General features: G+C 40.7%; 1 protein-coding gene across 1 annotated transcript; it reads right to left on the bottom strand.

Annotated features, from left to right (window-relative positions):
* Positions 1-1,987: 1,987 nt before the first annotated feature.
* Positions 1,988-16,158, bottom strand: ATMIN (ATM interactor). The gene is made up of 4 exons (XM_045818504.1): positions 15,799-16,158; positions 7,165-7,290; positions 6,190-6,389; positions 1,988-5,662 (listed from the first exon to the last, which is right to left on the bottom strand). Exons 1-4 carry the CDS (start codon positions 16,129-16,131, stop codon positions 3,850-3,852), a joined length of 2,472 nt encoding a protein of 823 aa, XP_045674460.1. The 5' UTR covers positions 16,132-16,158; the 3' UTR covers positions 1,988-3,849.
* Positions 16,159-18,010: the final 1,852 nt, after the last annotated feature.

Consider the following 18,010-nt stretch of genomic DNA (forward strand, 5'->3'; position numbering starts at 1 on the left):
TTTGTGGATTTAGAATAAAATTACAAATGTGCTTCTTAGTAATAAGGCAAAACAATACTTGCAGTTTTTTCTTTAGTTTGTTCAAAGAGCTGAATGAATATTGGTACTCTTGCAGTTCAAGTATTATAGAAAATGCTTTTGTTTCTTCACATCACTTGGGCACTTGCTCTTTTCAAACATGCATATTTTGTAATTTAAATTTGTATTTATTGTTAGAGAGATTGATTTTATGTTCTACTTATTTATGCATTCATTAGTTGATTCTTATATGTGTCCTGACCAAGGATTGAACCCACAACCTTGGCGTATTGGGATGATGCTGTAACCAACTGAGCACCCAGCCAGGGCCAAATATACATATTTTTTTAAAAAAGACTTTATTTTTAGAGAGAGGGGATGGAAGGGAGAGAGGGAGAGAAACATCCATGTGTGAAACATCGATTGGTTGCCTCTCTCATGTCCCCAACCGGGGGCCTGGCCTGCAGCCCAGGCATGTGCCCTGACCAGGAATTGAACTGGCAACTTTTTGGTTTGTGGGACCACACCAAACCCACTGAGAAACACCAGTCAGGGCCAAACATGCATATTTTTAAATGTTGTGCTGATATTTGTTAATGTTTGAGAACTCTGACAAGCTGAGAATCCTCACCATTTGCTCTTCAGCCTGCCTCTTAAACAATCATCAGTGTATCTACTAATAAATATAGTTCATATGACTGAGAGCATCCTTTGGATGTAAACATTACAAAACAATAGTATGCAGCAGACTGTCTTCTTGGAGCCATAAGGACATACTACTAGCCAACACTTGCTGAAGAAACTGGATCAGTATTCACTTACCAAACTGTTTTAGATTTTGGGAGTATATGTAAGAGATTGATGTGTCCTCTCCTAGTGTCAAATCTAATCAGTGGTACTTTAACACACTTCAGATGAGAACACACACACATATCTCATGAAATATAAGGAAAATACAACCACATAATACTTGAGACTTCAAAGGCTTCATACCTAAATGCCCCCAAATTACATGAGCCTTCTGAGGACAAGTTTGAGAAGCACTGATTTAAATATGCTAGAAAGTAAGCACTCTTTGGAGTATTAGATGCCAGGTTTTTTTTTTTTTAAACACACCCGAAGATATATTTATTCATTTTGGAGAGAGAGAAATTGGGAAGAGGGAGGGAGGGAGGGAGGGAGGGAGAGAAATTGGAGAGAGGGAGGCATCAGTTGCCTCCCATACAAGCCCTGACCAGGACTGAACCTGCAACCTGTTGGTGGTGCATGGGGTAACACTCCAACTAACTGAGCAACCTGGCCAGGGTTAGATGGCAGGTTTTGCTGAGCAGTTTTGTACTGGAATTAAAATAGACATTCTAAAATTAAGGCCATAAAAGATTACATGTCAAGGATTACTGTCATTTGCCATTATAAATAAAACACAACTGCACAACTAGATTGACACTGGTACACTTTCTTCCCATCAAAAGTAGCTTCAAACCTTACATGGCATCTTTTAGGTAAATCTATAAAAATTTTCCACCTTTATTTTTTCCTTTATGGCAAGGGAATCAGAAGCAGTGATTAGGTTTTCCTGCAAATTAGTGACTGAGCAAAGAGCTACTTATGTTCTTTTTTTTTTTTTAAGCCAGAACCACAGTATTTACAAAAAGTAACCCCATTATAAAGTGTCACATTTGACAAATGCATGGATTGGAGTAATTTTCTTTGAATAAATTTTCTAAAAACTTAAATACTAAGGTGTTTAGTTACCATCAAAATAAAAACTTTACATCAAAAATAGAGACTTTGGAGTGTCTTTTCATTTTCCATTAGGAAAACTGTTAAAATGTTTTTATGACCAAAGGTAAAATAATGAAAATAACTAGGCACAATCATTTTATCATCTGACTTAAAAGATGAAGAATTTGTGAAAAATCAAGGCAACAACATAAGTCACATTATGAGTAGTTGAAGAACTCACAAATAAAGAGAAAATTCTTACTTCTCTTTAATCGACCATTTTGTTTTTACAAATAATCTTAGAACAATTCAGGTAACTAAGGTTTTGGGAGACACAGTTCTTACATGTACATAAAGAACTATTACATGCTCCATTTTCTGTAAATAACTCTATTGGCTGGATTAACAAACACTGTCACAGAAACAAAAAAAATTAAAGCCATAGACCACTGCGTTTATATGTACAAGAAGCCATAAAACAAACATGCATTTCTCCTTTACTAGGAGGACTTAAATAAATGTGTGAACATTAAGGCAGTGATGATTCTAAAACATAATGAAATTCTAAGTTAAGGCTTTATGTTTGTTTTGAAATCCATATTCATAGGCAACTTGACCAAAGCAAACTTTTATCTACCAGGTCAAATTCATCTGCTCAGGATATGCTATTTACCCATTATGAACAATAACTCTATGAAATAGGAATTAACAACACAATTTAATGAATTATTACTAGTCCCTTCCTTAGGTTTTGAGGATGTATCCTTTAGCAGCACAACCATGTGCCACAGAAGGTAGAACTTTTTTTCTTTTGGTAAAGTTAGAAACCTACAGGCTGCAAATTTTTACTTGCCTGAAAGTTGGCCAACAATCAAGAATTCAGGATTTCCTAAATATCCCCAAAGCATCCTTGACCATGCTCCCATCTCGAAACGGATGTTCTTGATTATTGAAGCAATAGGTCTTCACCTCAGTTTTCTTTGAAGACTGGCTGGTATTACCCTTTCTAAACAAATAAAGCAACAAAATGCAGAAGCTGGATCTATTCTATAATTGCTATCCTCAAGGCACAAATAATATCTTTGCTAGACCAATGTCTTTCCTTATTTAAGGAAACAAGAGGTGGATGAAAAGAAGATTCACTTTAAAATAATTGATTGCACTCTTCCCTTTCAAGCTAATGCAATGTATTGAAATTTAGTGGGAAATGTCCTTTTTCCATTTCTCTAAAAATTTAGAGTGACAAACTCAGATCAGCCCATGCAGTTAGACAAACAGCTCAGGTGGTGATGTTTGTAGGGCACACTCTGGAATAAGCTAATAGGCATGATTCCACAACCCATTGGAATGACCGTTACTTAGACTAGAAGGACCACTATTTACACTAAGTGCTTGCTGCTACTACTTTAAGCAGTAATTTTACAACACAAGTCTTGTGAGGAAAGTACTGTACACTTACATTGATATCAATAGTTCATGTAGAGAAAGGATGGCAAAGACTACATGAAAACTGCCTGAAAAGCTAAAGGAAGATGTTTTCTTTTGATTCTGCAAGTCAGAAAAGAGATGTCAAAGCAGATGAAGCTGCAGGGAGCATGAGTCTCAAACCATCTAAACACTGGCATTTACATCTGATGGCACGGCATTAGATTTCTTTAAGTATTACTCTCAGGAAGCAGGAATTTCTAACAAGCACTGTCAAAAATATTTTAGGTGCAACTGAAGTAACACTTAAACTAAAATATTGTGGAGATTTGAAGTCTGTACCCTAGTAACTGGTAAGCGTGGCTTCAGCGACATGACTAGATGGGTTTTGAAGGTGTGAAATTCCTTTTTTTTTTCTTTATAAGTATGGAAAGACTAGCTAGCAATGAAAGGGCAAATGTAGGCAACGCAATGCAATCCTTTTTAGATCAATGTCTTCAATTTATAATACACTCACATTTATACAAATTTCGTGTTTACAAGTACAAAAGGCAAATAACCTAAAAAAATCAAAGCAACTGCCTATCAACTACATTCAACAGAGTTAATACTGTTTCTCCACTCTTCATTTTCTAAATCCAGAAGGAAATTGTAAACGCAGCCCACACGTGGACTCCATTTTTAGAAGTCGGAGACTGTGTGGGGTTCTGCACACGTCTGAGTTTCTACAGAGCTGAACTGAGATTCCATAGTGTTCCAGGCCAAATCAGCAAGAAGGAAGTCATCCATTGCTGTTTGAGTTTCATTGCTGGTGAAGAACAAGCTTCCCAGGGTTTCAAAGCCAGAATGCATGGTCTGTGTTTCTGTACTGTTCAACTGAACCTTGCTTTCTAGAGTAGGTATGTTTTTAGCAGTGGAGATTCCTTCAGTCTGGGTCTCTGTGTCAGATGAATCAGTACTCATGGAAAAGCTGGAGTGCTTCAGAATACTTCCCAGAGGCAGATGAGGGCTACTATCTAAAAAGAAGTTCAAGTCTGTCTGTGTCTGCGTGTCAAACATTTCAAGGCCTAAGAAATTAGAGTTTCCCCTACAACTGTAGGGCTGGGCAGAAGTGTCTGCAAGTAAGAAGTCAGTTTGAGTTTCTATGTCCAGTGATTCTAAGACTGGCTCTGTGGTCATGGTGCTAAGCTCACTCTCTTCAGTTTGAGTCTGGATATTTGAGGCCGAAAAGAACTCTTCGATATCAAAATCAATCGCAGAATTCTGGCCTGGGCCAGATGGGAGCTGGGTGTCAGGTCCAGTATTTGTGTCAGACAGAAGACTACGATTGTCCAGTGTCTGACCAGGCAGATTACTTGACAAAATGTTTTCTAAATCACTTAATAAATCCATAGTTTGGGTCTGATTATCTGTCATGTTCTGTGAAGGAAGCATACTGTTCTGTGCACTGAAGTTTATAATTGGTGCAGGTTTCCCAATATCTTGATTTAAAGTCTTAGGGTGGTTCTGAGGTAACAGACCATGAGTTACAGTCTCTCCTACTAAGCTACTGCTTATAATATTGTCTGTAGGAATACTGTATGATGAATGGACACTCTCAAAAATGTCTCCACACATTACAGCTTGGTCCATTTGTACCCGGTCATCTGTTGGACTTTGCATTCCACTGGTTTGAGTTTCTCTGGAGATCCCACCTGACTGGAAACAGGCATCTGAAAACATATCAGTTTGAGCAGCTATAGAAGAAGTTACCTTAGAACTGGGCAAAAACGTTTGTGTATGAACACTAATGGGTAGGGAAACTTGAGACCCAAACGTCAAATCAGTTTGAGAACAAGATGATACAGAGGAATCAGGGCTCACCCACTGTGCAGAAGGTATAAAGTGTTGTGTGGCATAAGACAGATCTGTCTGAACATTGATTGAAGAAATGCTGTTCTTTTGACATGTGTTCCCTAGTTCATGTAAAGGATCAGACAAACTTTTACCCAAGTTCACTTGAACACCTGTACTTATTGGCTCAACAGCAACAGGATTCACAATTTTTGAAAGAGGGAGGCTCTCCTTAAGAGAGCAGGCCTCTGAATCAAGGCCGAGGATCAGGGTTCCTACTGACAAGGGCAGTAAGTGCACAGCACCTGGGGTGGAGCCCTGATGATCGACACCTAACACCACAGGCTGGGCCGAGGAGTCAGCTGTAGGCACAAAGACAGGCACAGAAGAAAACTGCATGACGGGTAGTTTAACCAAAGCTACTCTGGGCTTTGGTAAAAGCAACTTCTGAGAATATCTTGGAGCTGTTGTAAGAGTCTGCTTTCTGGCATTAGAGCCACAAGAATCTTCAAAAGAAGTGACTAGCTTTATTTCTGAAGTTTCTAATTCTTGAGTGTCTGTTCTTGGGGTTGGTTGGTTGCTCAGTGATTCAGTGGTCTTATTGGACAACTTCTGGTTGTGCAGGCAGTTTTCCATTTTCCTTTTCTTACCAGGTGGATCCCTGAAAACAATGACAGAGTAAAAAAAGGTCAGATTCAACTCAGTGAAGAGAAATTCCTTCCTTTGCAGCTCTCTGAGAACTGGGTCTGCTCTATAGCAGGCAGAAGTTCAGAAACTGCAAACAGGGAAGGAGGAAGCATACTTTTCTTTTGGGTGTTAAAGCTCTAAGTACTAGAACTCAATCTAGATATATGAGCAGAAGCAAGCTAACAGATTATATAATGCAACATTTATTATTTCTAAAGTACAAAGCTAGTACTCCAAATATAAATCTGGCTTTTAAAATGAAGTACAGTTTCATGATAAGGGGCCCTCAAAAGAAGTTGACAGAAAGAATAAGGAAGATGACCTGGGTCAGGTAGGCACAGATCCTTTGCTAGTACTGCTGCCATTTCCAGAAGTTCTTCCATGTCACATCTCTTCTCCATTATTCCTCCTTTCTTCCTACACTAACAGCTTTCCAGGAAGTTTCATTAGAAACTCTTCCCACAGCTACTGACTTTTGGATCACCATTTCTTCCCCTTTACCTGTGCTCTGCAGGGATCTCATGGCCAGTTCGGTAGATGTGGGACTGCAATGCAGTTCTACTGGCATAGGGACAGCCACATGTGCACTGGAAGGTCTTGCCACAGTCTTCTGCGTGTCTTTTTAAGTCCCATTCAGTGCCATACGAATTGCTGCACTTACTACATTTATGCTTCTTTTCGGCATGCATTTTCATAAAGTGCTAGGAAGAACACAAAGGGATCAAAATGAAAAACTGCAAATGCTCAAAACATTTCAAAAGCTATCAACATAGAATGATTTTACATGATAAAACATAGCAGTCCAAATCAAAAGAATATAAAAGCAGGTAAGTTGCAGTTTCTCATATGCCTCTTCTCCCCATCACTTTTGCTTTGTGAAAAGTGCGGAGACAGTTGTAGAAACAATCCATGGTGCCCAGCATGTAGGTTCTGATCTACAAATAAGTGCTGCAGGCAGAATAAAAAGTGTCTGCAATATTTTTCATACGACCTCCCTCCAACAAACTGTCAGAGAAGTATTTCAGTTGCCAATCTCTTCTGGTCCCGAATCACCTCTTTCCCCAGTTGCTGTGCCCCTTCCTCCTTTTAAGATAGTTGCTTCTAAAATTCTTCTTTTGTGGCATTCTGCAACTTCTTACTCTTTTGGGACAACATTTCCTTTGTGCCTTACTTGTCTGACCTTGGAAGCATACAGATTCACACAAGCGAGATGACGTACACATTTTCTCATTCTTTGAAGTAGATTCTCTCTGAATCTACTTCTGGACATCTTCCTCTCTAGAACAAGCCACATCTCTTTTGCCTGCAGTACATCTTATGCGTCTTTTCCAATTGGGAGACCCTTGAGTGACTGTTCTTACAAGCAACTTTCTGCTCAATCCTCTAGTTTTATTTGCCAGGTAATTAGAATGCACACTAGGTTTATATTACTTGCATTTCATCCTCAGAGAAGTATTCTTAAGATAAGCAAAATACCTGTTTTACGAGAGAAAATTGAGAGAATGGCCTGTCAGGCCCTCTAGGGCATCCTTCAATTGGACAACAGTAGAATTTGGGTACGGTTTTCAAATCCTTTCTTATTGTTGGATTTACTATGCCATCCTGAAAAAGAAAAAAATCACTTTAAGTAATTATTTTCAAAAAATCAATACAATAGGCTGGGGGTGAAAACAAGGAATGACAAAAGATAGGAACAAAGGATCTTTTTGGGGAGATGAAAATATTCTAAAATTGAATGATGACTTGGTTGCACAATACTAAAGTAATTGAATTATCTACTTAAAATGGGTAAATTTTATAGTGTATGAACTATAGCTCAAATTATGTTAAAATTCTATGCATTCCTTTACCTGTTCTAAACCTACAATCTCTGCCATTTGTGGATGAAAAAGGGGCTCTATGATAAATCTAACTGAAAGAAACCTCACAGGGTGGTCTGATCATAAATTCCTAATTGGGCAGGTCATGGTGGGCAGTCACACCTCAGGTCTATAACTTTCCCAATAAAAGTTGACCTTTGCTTTGAGCAAGCAAGCCCTGTTCATTGTTTTTGTGCATCTAGATTTGCACAAAATGCCTCTTTGCATGAAATGCCTCTTCTTCATCCCTCAGATGTGTAATCACCCTTAAGAGACATAATCTTAACTCTCCTGTAGTCCAATCACAAAGATTTCTGTGCCTGCTTTCCCCCACTTTTCTATAATCTTTTTAACTTTCCTCCTTTAATTCCAACTGTGCAAAAGAAATTGCAAACTGTCATTCTGGGAAGCATTTTTCTCAGTCTGTTGAGATTTTTCTTCCAGGTATGTCTTCTGTTCAGGGCACACAAACTCTTAATTTTCTATAGGTTCTTAGTCAACACCTTAAGGCTACCTTCTATATTTGCAAATGGTATATTTACAGTTTATCAGGCTCAAGGTTTCTACATCATCCTTATGTCTTCCCTCCCTTTTTACCTCATCCCCAGTGTCTCAGTGTGAACTGAGAAAAACCTCCTCTGACTATAATGTATGGCCTTCCTAATACATAGCATTGTGACTTTCTCTGATTGTCACACTGCCCCCAAAGTACCTAAGGCTAGCTGACACAACTTTTATATAGCATATTATGTCTGAGATTTAATCATTATTATAATGGGCAGTACTACCATAGCTGTTACTACTGTGTCAGGCACTGTTCTAAGCACTTTATACTTATTAACTCATAATCTTAATAACCCTTTATTATTAAGTACGTGAATGACTTTTTGGCTAGTTTTCAAGTAATTGGTAAGTTAATTTAGCTTGAAGTGCTCTATCCTGTTGGCCTTGATGACATACTTTGTTGATATATCTCTGGTGTGATGACCTCCAGTATAATTAAAAAAAAAATCCTCATCTAAGGACATTTTTTTTTTTTCATTGCTTTTAGACAGAGAGGAAGGGGAGGGGGGAGAGAGAGAGAAAAAAAAACACAACACTGTTTGGTTCCCTCTCATAGGCTCTCTGACTAAGGATTGAACCCACAGCCTAAGTATGTGCCCTGACCGGGAATCGAACCTGTAACCTTTCAGTATATAGAGTGACACTCCAACTGACTGAGCCACACCAGCCAGGGCCAGTATAATTCTTGTCTAATTCCCTTCCAAGTAGCCCCAAAGAAGGTGGGAAGTGGTGGGACTCTAGGGGTCAATGGAAACAACAGGACATGTGCTCAGGCCTCAGCTGTTTCTACAGAACCTAGATATTCTGGTCCTCTAGTATTCTGATGAGAAAGGATTCATTACTTTTGGAACATACCAACCACCTTCTTTCCCATCAGTGTGTGTCCAAAGAAGGGAGAAATTAATAACTGCCTGGCTAAGACTCTTTCCCTTTGCTTTCCCACAGGATCTCAAGAGGAACATGCTGATCTTGTTGAGTCTGTGTCCATTCATTTAGAGGGAAGAAGTAATTCTTGTTTTATTTTTAAAAAACAGAATTTATCTTTCAGTGATATCATATCCAGTCAGTTATTCCTCCATGTCTTCCACAATGGTCCATCCTTTTATAATCCTACTGCACTACACTGTCTAGATATTCATATTTATTTGGATTATTTATTGAATAAGTGGTCTCATAAATAATTGTCCTTCCTAGTCTAATGTTGTAACAAATTTGACATACCAAAAAGTATTTGTATATATCACCTAATACTCTTTAAAAAAAAAAGGTATGTAAAATAAAATCCCAACTCACTGTGCCTCCAATCTACCATTATAACCATATATTTTTCTATTACCTTTTTAAATACTCCCCTACTCAGTCTAACATTCTTCCCACTTCCAATTCCATCTTCTATATCCATTCTTGGATGGCTATCCTTCTTTGAAGGCCTAGTTTGTCCCACAGCCTCCTGTCCCTCTTCAGACAGAATGCAGCAGTGGAAAGAACACTGTGGCTATAAGCCATTTCTACCACTGATTTGTGGTGTGGATGTGGACAGGGTCTTTAACCTCTCTGAGCTGATTTACTCATTTCTAAAACAGAATAGTTAACTCTCAGAATTATTTTGTATTGAATTAGCATAGAGCCTAGCCCAGATCACATTCTCACTAAATAGCACTCCCTTGTTCTGCTCACCACCCAGATATAAAGATACAATCCTTGAATGAAATCCAAGATAGTACCTAACTTAAGCTATCTTAAATGCTATCATTTCCTTTTAGATTCTAGTCTCCCCAACTACATTCCTTAGGAAGAAAAACTATTCTATACACCTCTTGGTACTGCTTCAAGAAGAGAGCAATTGCATGCTAAATGCAGAACATTTTGAGAAAGGCAGTCCTGTGTAGGGCAGTGGTTCTCAACTCTGGTGGCCTGTGAAAAGTTAATCACCTATGACTGGCCCCAACCTCAGGTATTCTGAGTATTTAGATTTGGATGGGGATTAGGGATCTATATTTGGTCTTAAAATCTCCCCAGATGATCCTAATGTGTAGCCTTGGCTTAAGAACCACTGGTATAGTGGTTAAACCCATGGGTTTGGAATATGAACCAACAGAATCTGAATTCTCCAGGTTGCCATTTTCCTGCAACCTTGAAAAAATGAACTGTTTTGTTTATTTGCAAAGTAGGTAAAATAACAGGACCTACTTCAGGGTTGCTGTTAGGATTTAATTAATAGTGTATAGGGATTAGAACCATGTTTATTACATATCACTTAATTAATTATGATAGCTATTAGATATTTGCTTACCGACTTAATGCCAATAAGCTAATCTAAACTAGTGCTTTGTATTAAGTAATGTCTTTGTAAAAGCCTACTGACATGTTGTTTGTTAAAACACTGGCATGTGCTAGCCTTAATAATAATTGACATTGTCTTTCATCACCAAACTCATCCCATTTCACCAATTCACCTAGTTTTTTTTAAAAAATAAAATAACTTTAATTAACATATATTTTCTATCTACTGTTATCAGTGAAAGAAACTGCAATGTGGGGAGAATATTAAAACCCTTCACTGACTTCACATGATCAAATTCTTCTTAGTTTATGCCAGGGAGATGGCCCCCTTCTATGTCCTAGTCTGTCAGCATGCCCTGAAACACTTCCTACTGGAGAACTATGAAATGCATGCTCACTTCTAATACATCCTCAATGCTGCTTAGCAATTTTTTATTATCCCTTTTCAAACACCCTCATTTGCCTGTTCACTTTTTAAAACATTAATAAACTTTTTTTTTGGAAAAGTTTTAGGTTCACAGCAAAATTGGGTGGAAAGCACAGAGTTCCCACATACCCCTATCCCCAAACACATACAGCCTAATTCACTATTAACATCTCCTGCTACGGTGGTACATTTATTACAATTGATGAACCTTCACTGACACATTACTATCACCCAAACTCCATACTTTATAATTTACTCTTGGTGTTGTACATTCTATATGATTTGACAATTGTGTGATGACATATATCCACAATATAGTATCATACAGAATATTTTTCACTGCCCTAAAAATTCTGTGCTCTGCTTATTCATAATACCCTTGTCCTAATCTGTGGTAAACATTAATTTTTATACTGTCTCCATAGTTTTTCCTTTTCTATTTTTTAAAACGATTTTATTTATTTATTTTTAGAGAGAAGGGAAGGGAGGGAGAAAGAGGGAGAGAAACATCAATGTTTGGTTGCCTCCCATGCACCCCCTACTGGGAACCAGGCCTGCAACCATGGCATGAGCCCCGACTGGGAATCAAACCGGCGACCCTTTGGTTCACAGGCCAGTGCTCAGCCCACTGAGCTACACCAGCTGAGACTAGGCTTTCCTTTGTGAAAATGTGTCATATAGTTGGAATCAAACAGTATGTAGCCTTTCTTAATTATCTTTTTTTTACTCAGTGACATGCATCTAAACTTCTTCCATGTCTTTTCATGGCTTGATAGCTCACTTCTTTTTTAGTGCTGAATGCAATTCCACTGTCTGGATGTACCATAATTTACCCATTCACCTACTGAAGGACATCTTGGTTGCTTCCAAGTTTTGGCAGTTATTCACTCCTCTTTTTAGATGTCTTCTATTACCTCCTCACCTTTCCTTTCAAGTTCTCCTGACTCTGTTTGAACTGTGTCATTAACCTCTTAATTTCTAGAACTTCAATCTCTTTTTCATTTATATTTGTCAGATTCATCTTTCTAAAGTATAGTGCTGATCACTACCTCACTCAAACATTTTCTACAGCTCCCCAATACTATCCAAGTCCAAATTTCTTTAGCTTGGGACATTCAAGTCCCTTACCACATACCTTCAAGCTACCATGCTCTTCTGTCAATTCTCTGTTACATCTAATGGAACTACTTAAAATTCTCTAAACCTTTTAAAGGATAGGAATATATTTGTATTTTCTGTTGCATTTGGGAATGTTCTAAATAGAGTAAACATAAAAACTTGTGGCATTATACTGCTTATGTTTACATGGCCATTGAAGCCACAACTGTATCACACATCAGGATGAGACACTAAAGACAGGCCTATTGGTCAACAGCAATCTTCTTGATGCTGTTATAACAGGCATGACAACAACCTGACACTCCTGTTCACTTTCCAGCTTTCTGAAGGCCAACTCCTCACCTTTTGACATCATCACCCCTCCACCTAGTCTCTGGGCCTCCTTCCCACTCTTGTCCGGAGACAGTAGTACAGAGGGTAAGCTGGCTGAGATGAGAAGAGGGGAGACAAGAAAAGGTGATGGCATAATAAAACATGAAGTGAGAAAGTGATGTTTTTGTTCTTTATCTTTTGTGTACCTAAATTGAAAACAAAGTACAAAAATTACTTCGTGTTTTTATATTTTGGGGGGGTATCTGTTTATGAAACATTTTAAAATAAAAATAAACATTTCATAAAATGTTTATGAAACATTTTAATTAAAAGAATTTTAAAAAGAACCCATGAGAAAAGAACAATAAAAAAAGTAAAGATAGAGAAAAGTAAAAGGAAAGACACAAATGAAGATGAGAGGGTAAAAGGAAGGATTGTAATAATCATGACAATACTTGGGGAAAAAGGCATGATAGCTACTCCAGCACTTGACTGTCTTCACAGAAAACATCCAAGAAGAAAACCAGTTTGCTTTGTTGTCTTCTTATTGTAAATTTAAAATGAGAAGACTGTGTACAATATGGTCTACAGAGCAACTTGGAACTGTTCCTTTCTTCTGCTTTTAAAAAACTTTCCAGGTAAATCATTAAAAGCAAACCCCTGTGCTGAACACAATACAAGATCATCTGTGCCATGTTTTAAAAATATAAATGTTGCTGGATGAGAGGTTCTTTAAGAGCTCTCCTGTGCTTTTGACTGTTTTCAAACACAATGAATAAAAGAATTTCTCACAATCAAGAAATGCTCATTTACCCCTACTCTTCCTCTCGCTGAATCACCAGCTTTTATTTCTCCATGTATTCCCCCCAAGGCAAAGCGGAACTAGGATATTTCCAGACTTCCTTATAGGACACGGAATATAGACATATCTTAAGAACCCACATAAAACCAAAAGGCAGCAGGTACCCTTTATCTTATAATCCCGCTCTTATCCACAATCCTTCAGAAGAGTTTGTTAATCATTTCTGTTAAGCAATATTCGGTTAGGGACAAGGAATCTTGTGAAGAAAGATTAGAATAGAATAAGAATCACACAGCAACTAATGGGAAGGGGAAAAAAAAACAGGAAAGAAACTAGAATGATGCAAGCAGCTGTAACCCAGAATGAAAGGGAAAATTTCCACGGAATATTATGCACATGTGCCACCCAGATATACTCAGACTAGCATCAGGGCAGAAAGGAGGTGCGCACTTCACTGGTAGTGGAGTCTCTGGCCTAAACACAGACTGCTTTCAACACCACAGTAACTCCCAGTCAGCCCTTGTTCCCAGGCCTCCTCCTCCCCAAACTTTGAGAACATCAAGTGTAAAGAGTAATGTCTGAATTCAAGAGCTTCTCTTCAGAAGCTGGAGGGAGGGTAGAAATTTGCCACGCTAGGGCACTGCCATACAGATATGGCTATTTTGTCACATACGCTGCCTTCATTAAAGAAAATGAACCCCCTCCTTTTCCACCAAGACAGCAGATGCTCAGAGACTGTTGTGTGCCATAGTGAGAAAGGCAGAATAAATCAGGAAAGTGAGCCTGTTTGACAGGAAAAAAACCAATGATAGTTCTTGGAGAGGTTTCTTTAATCCCTGCTGAAACAGGTCTCCCTGGTGGCTTAGGAAGGGAACTCAGAAAAGTCCTTTTTTCCCCCATTGATCAGATCCTGAGTACACGGTGCTGTCTTCACACAAGAGAAATCTGAAAAATGAATCTAACTAGAACTGGAAGAATGACTTTACACAGGTTCTTAGCATGGGAGGATACTGATACTATAAAAGGCTAAAGTAAAGACTGTCAAAGTTTGTATTTTCCTTAAACATATTCCTCCTTCTTAGGCCTATTATATTTTCTGTATTGGTACCTTCAGAACTCCTGAACTTCAAATATTTTAAAAACATAATTAGAAATATAATTAGATTGTACACATACTGTCAAAGTCCTGAAGGGTAAGTGCTATCTTTATGCTTAACAGGTGCTTCACAAAGTCTTGAGAGATGTGGAGCTACAGATAGCAATTCCAGAGACAAGAATAATATAAACCGTTAAGAAGTGCTTCCTGGACTGGTGTTCGGCCGATACAAGGAAGGTCCTCGTTAGAAGACGGGCAGCTGCATCTGTGCCCAGATGTAATCGTGTGCCCTAGCTGTGTGTCAGCGAGGGCATGACACTGAAGGTAGGGAATGCCTACTGTTTAGGAGCTAAAGAGAACCAAAGGATTAGGCTGTAGGATCCCTACAAACATATACTCAACAACTCAAGTTAAAATATGGTTAAGAAAAGGATTTTGTTAAAATTCAGTATGAAAGCAAAGCCCATTCCCAGAGTTACTTCACTGGTGTCCTGGAGGAAACCCCAAACTACCCTGAGGAACTGCAGCCCCACCTGCAGAGTTTTCCTCACCATACCTCCATGTACATTTTCTGTTTGGGGTCCCTAATCTCCACAGGAGAACGCCACTGCACCTCTGTTGAGCTGGTGCCTTCCAAAAGGAGATTACCCTATTAAACTTGGTGGTGCTAAATTCTTATCAGAAGCCTGATTCTAAGGAAGTTTCCAAGAAGGATTTTACCTGTGGATAGACAGAACGTGCAATTTAAACTTTCTCCTTGGTCAATTCTGACTGTCAAAAGCTACATATTCACAAAGCTGCTTTCAGTGACTTGGGGTTTTGAATCATGTCACTGTTGGCAAAGAAAGACTCTAAGTGGTGGAAGGAAACTCCCTATTGTAATGACTGAGAATTATGACTTGATAGGTCTGGGTGGGACTAACATCTGGATTTTTAATAAGCTTTCTTGCAATAAGGTGTGCATTAAAGGTTGAAAATCACTGCCCTATTTTACACCAGGTGGAAGGGATATCCAGACTATTATTATAGGCGTTCTCTCTTGAGGCAGATCCATTGGGGAAATTTCCCTCAGGTCTCATTCCTGAGCTGATTTTATCGACACTGAAACTTGTGACTGCCGGTGCGCCGCCACATCTGCAGCTAGCTCCCTTTTAACAGCAGGGCGGGACCTAAAGGCCTGAAGGAGGTGTGGTGGAAAGAACACGGCTTTAGAACCACAGGCCAGGTTTAAACCCCTGCACTAGTGAGGTTTAACAACCTGTTTCTCGTCAGTAAAATGAGGACAATATGTCCGTACTTCACGAAGTTGCTGTGAGACCTAGCTAAATGCCCGGGCCGCGAAGTAAGACGCCGATCGTCCCTGCGGGTCCGAGCCTGACAGCCGAGTGGCATGACACAGTATTTTCCAATTATTGCGCGTTCCCGCTTCCTAGCTCCCACCTTGTCCTGCCGGGACTCCCTCATCGGTTTGGCCCGTATTACGTACTTGGAAGACCCCTCCGAAGCGGGTCGGCGGAGGCTGGACTCAGACAACGCATTCCGGACCCCGGGCCGCGCAGCCCTGGAAACCGGACCCGCACCCACGCCCCCAAGCCAGGCGCTTTGTCGGCGCCAGGCCTGGGGAGGCGCCGTCCAGCGGCGGGCTCACCTGCAGGCGGTGGCTCTTGACCAGGTGCATGTTGAGCGCCGGGCTGTTGGGCAAGATCTTGCCGCAGCCGCGCACAGTGCACAGGATGTTGGTCCGCACGGCCCGAGACAGCTCGCTCACCGACGGCTGGATCAGCTCCCCGGCGGGCACCCCCGGTGTCGGACCCCCGGGCTGCTGCCTCGCCGCCCCAGGCCGTGGCCGGCTACCCCTCAGCCGTCCAGGTGGCCCCCACAGGCCCGAGGCGGCGGCGGCTCCCTTCGCGGCCGCCGGGCCGGCTGGGGTGCCCGAGGCCAGAGCCCCGGGTCCCGCCGCCGCCGCCTCAGAAGCCGCCATAGCTCCCGCACTGCAGCCTGGACGAACTCAAGCCCCGCCTTCCGCCACTACTTCCGGCAGAGGGCGGGGCCTCTCGGCTCATTAGCATCCGGCCGGGACTGGCCAGCGGCGGCCCCCTTGCCGGCCAGTGAGTGCACGTCCGCGAGGAAACGCTCCCAGGTGGGCGGGTTGTAAAACTTCACTGGGATTCTTATGCACAGGTAGAAGTTCCGCTGATCCGTTCTTTGCCTTCCTAGAAGGTGGACTTCAGACAATAATTGGATAGAAGAAAAGGCAAATGCGTTCATAAACTTCCCAAAGATTGGAAACAACCCAAATGTTCAACAGAACGGCAGGCAACAGTACGTTAGTTACAGCTATCTTTTATTTAGGGTTTACCGTGTGCCAGACTCTGGGGAATGCACTTTTCATTTGGTGTCTCATTTTGTCCTCAGAACACCCATTAGAAGGTGTGTACTATAAGTTTTCCCCCATTTTGCAGAGAAGTAACTAATTAGTCCTAGGTCACATTATACAAACAAAAGGATTGTTATAATTGACAATTATTTTAGGGAGGCTGGATCCACTTGCCTGTATTTTAACTGATGAAATCCGATTACTGTTTGGGGGTCAGTGTAGCTCAGGCCAGGGTTCTAAAACCTAAGTACCTAGAGGGACTGGGTAGGTCATGTAAATGAGAATAGTAGGTTAGGTGTATACAGAAGGGAGGGGTGAGGGCAACAGTGAAATGAGAAATACATCCTTTGTTTAAAGGGGGACAGCCAGTATCTTTGATACCACTGGACCTAGGTAGGCCTAGGAGGAATGGAAAATCAACAGGCGGGAAACTACACCGTGGGAAACTAGCCTGGGAAACTGCCTGCCGACCCTACCCAGGACAAACAGATGCCCAGCTAAGATTGGGGTCTGGGGTTGGCCTATCTGGCATAACAGGATGCAGTTTTAATTTGAGCCAGTCAGACTCTGACACCCCAAGCAGTTAACTGTCATGGGTTTTTGCGCTTAAAAAGCCTGCCCTAAGAACAACAGAGCGAGTCTTAACCTCCCTTGGTTGGCTCCCCAATCTAGGTTAGCCCCGCTTTCCCCCTCTTATTTATTCCCCGCTAATAAACCCTGCTCCTTGGCTCACTGCATCATCTGGTTTGCTGAGCAACTCTGCCCTAACAATTACTAGATTTGTTCCCCCCCACCCAAGATTTTATTTTTAAAGGAGAAACATCAGTGTGTGGTTGCCTCTCATGTGCCCCCAGCTGGGGACCTGGCCTGCAACCCAAGCATGTGCCCTGACCGGGAATCGAACCGGTGACCCTTTGGTTCACAGGTTGGCACTCAATCCACTGAGCCATACCAGCCAGGGCTCACTAGATTTGTTTTAAAGACTTTTATGTGAAAACATCCAACTTTTATATATTAGTGTCTATATTAGTTTTCTATTGCTGCAATAACAAATTACCACAAACCAGTGGCTTAAAACACAGATTGGTTGTTGTTGAAGGAACTCAAAAAAAGCCTGGAGGGTTTGGCTAGAAATAAATGATGAAGAGTTACGCAAGTGTCTGGGAGTTTGCAAACTGGGAACAGAGGAAAGCAAAAAAGCATTCCAAAGAAGAAAAAATGAAAAGTTCTTATAGTAAAAAGCATCTTCTTGAGAGTTACCAGTTCTGCATTCTTAACCCTAGGATTGGTCCGGGATGATTATCGGTCAGATGTTGGGCAGTCAGGATGATGGATTCCAGGTGGTTCAGAAGATGGGCACCAACAGGTCTGGTCATGTTTTATGGTCTGGATAATGGATGCCAGGGGGATGTATTTATGAGTCCTTCAGTGGGTAATCAGTATTCTGGGTACCCAAGTCCTTCAGGGGATAATCAGAGGGTTG

Source organism: Phyllostomus hastatus, unplaced genomic scaffold (genome assembly GCF_019186645.2).
Source record: "Phyllostomus hastatus isolate PE091 unplaced genomic scaffold, TTU_PhHast_1.1 phas_scaffold_345, whole genome shotgun sequence".
Taxonomy (NCBI): Eukaryota; Metazoa; Chordata; class Mammalia; order Chiroptera; family Phyllostomidae; genus Phyllostomus; species Phyllostomus hastatus.